The sequence below is a fragment of the Atta colombica genome, unplaced genomic scaffold, assembly GCF_001594045.1.
Source record: "Atta colombica isolate Treedump-2 unplaced genomic scaffold, Acol1.0 scaffold226, whole genome shotgun sequence".
In the NCBI taxonomy this organism is placed as follows: Eukaryota; Metazoa; Arthropoda; class Insecta; order Hymenoptera; family Formicidae; genus Atta; species Atta colombica.
In genome coordinates, this window is record NW_017259323.1 from 1,747,317 (window position 1) to 1,748,664 (window position 1,348).

Here is a 1,348-nt window from a genome sequence, read left to right on the forward strand (position 1 = left end):
TTTTTTATTAAATTATACACACGGAAAACATATTTGGTTGAATTAACTGAAATTGTGGAAATTGTGAAAAATGAACGATCCAGAATTCTAGCTAAAGTTAAGTTTATTAGATTTCTAAATCTATCAGAATTCTGGTTGAAATAACCAATTTCAAAATTTATCAGAATTCTGTTTGTCCAAAATCTAATCAATTTAATCAGAAATCTAGTAAACTTAACTAGAATTCTGGATTGTTCACCACAATTTCAGTTAAATCAATTAAATATTTTTTTTCAATATATTTTTATTTATTTTAATAATAAATGTATTAATTATAGATAAAAATTATGCTGTAAGAATATAGTACAATGTTTTTATAAATGTTTTTTCAAACAAAAAATTATAGGATCATGAAATTACTATGTCACTTCTGTGTCTACAAGTCGCACGTTCAAAGTTAATTAAAGATTGGGTCGATGCGGAAGATGAAGTGACTTACTGTTACAATGAAGCGAAAGATAATGCAAAGTTCATCCAAGCATTAGAGAAGTGCTGCCATTGTCTTTACCTCGATGATCCTGTAAATTAATTTTTCCTAAGACAAGAACACGGCACATGAATTAATTTTATATAACTTCGCCACGTAATTAAAAGTTTTTAATTTTACAGGTAAAAATGCGAGATTCGCTCGTATCATTGTTACAGACTGTTCGATTAATATATAGTGTCTCGAGATATTATAATACTTCAGAAAGGACAAGTTCTCTAATGATTAAAATTACGAATCAAATGATTATTGCCTGTCGAGATTACGTCACGAAAAGAGGTCGAGAAGTTATTTGGGGACAAGATCGAGTAGCCGTTCGATCGAGATTAAAACACTGTCTACGTCTAAATAAGTACTGATTTTGGATAAAAAAACACATTTTATATTAAATAATAATCTTACAAGAATTAATAATTTTTATTTTATTATTACATCTTCAATCATCAAATTGTATTTTCAAAGCGCTCAAAATATTCTTAAAAAAAAATTTAGTTAAATATAATATTCTTAAAAAATTTAATTAAAAATATTTTTATACATTATCAAAAAAAAATAACTGAATTAATTGTTATTTAAGAGCTTATAGAGAAACGTACAGACTTGTTCGATGTTCACCAGCAGTTACAGAACAAGAATTTTCCTTCTCAGAAACTCATGTTTTTGGTCGATTTGATGCTTTCTGTGCTAGAATTCGCAAAATTCTCACTATGTTTGATCTCATACAAGATTATCAAACTCTCTTTGAAAGACGAATGGAAGGATTGCTTCTTGGAGAAGGTATAACATAATCTTAATTTAAATTTTTATTATATAAAATACATG

At 26.9% G+C, this 1,348-nt stretch overlaps 1 protein-coding gene across 1 annotated transcript in view; it reads left to right on the plus strand.

The window, feature by feature from the left end:
* Nucleotides 1-1,348, plus strand: part of LOC108688171 (dynein heavy chain 5, axonemal) — a 22,307-nt gene that overhangs the window by 2,015 nt on the left and 18,944 nt on the right. The window contains exons 6-8 of the mRNA XM_018194317.1: nt 386-559; nt 649-878; nt 1,104-1,303. Of these exons, the coding sequence (XP_018049806.1) occupies nt 386-559; nt 649-878; nt 1,104-1,303 (604 nt within the window). The remainder of the gene's footprint in view (nt 1-385; nt 560-648; nt 879-1,103; nt 1,304-1,348) is intronic.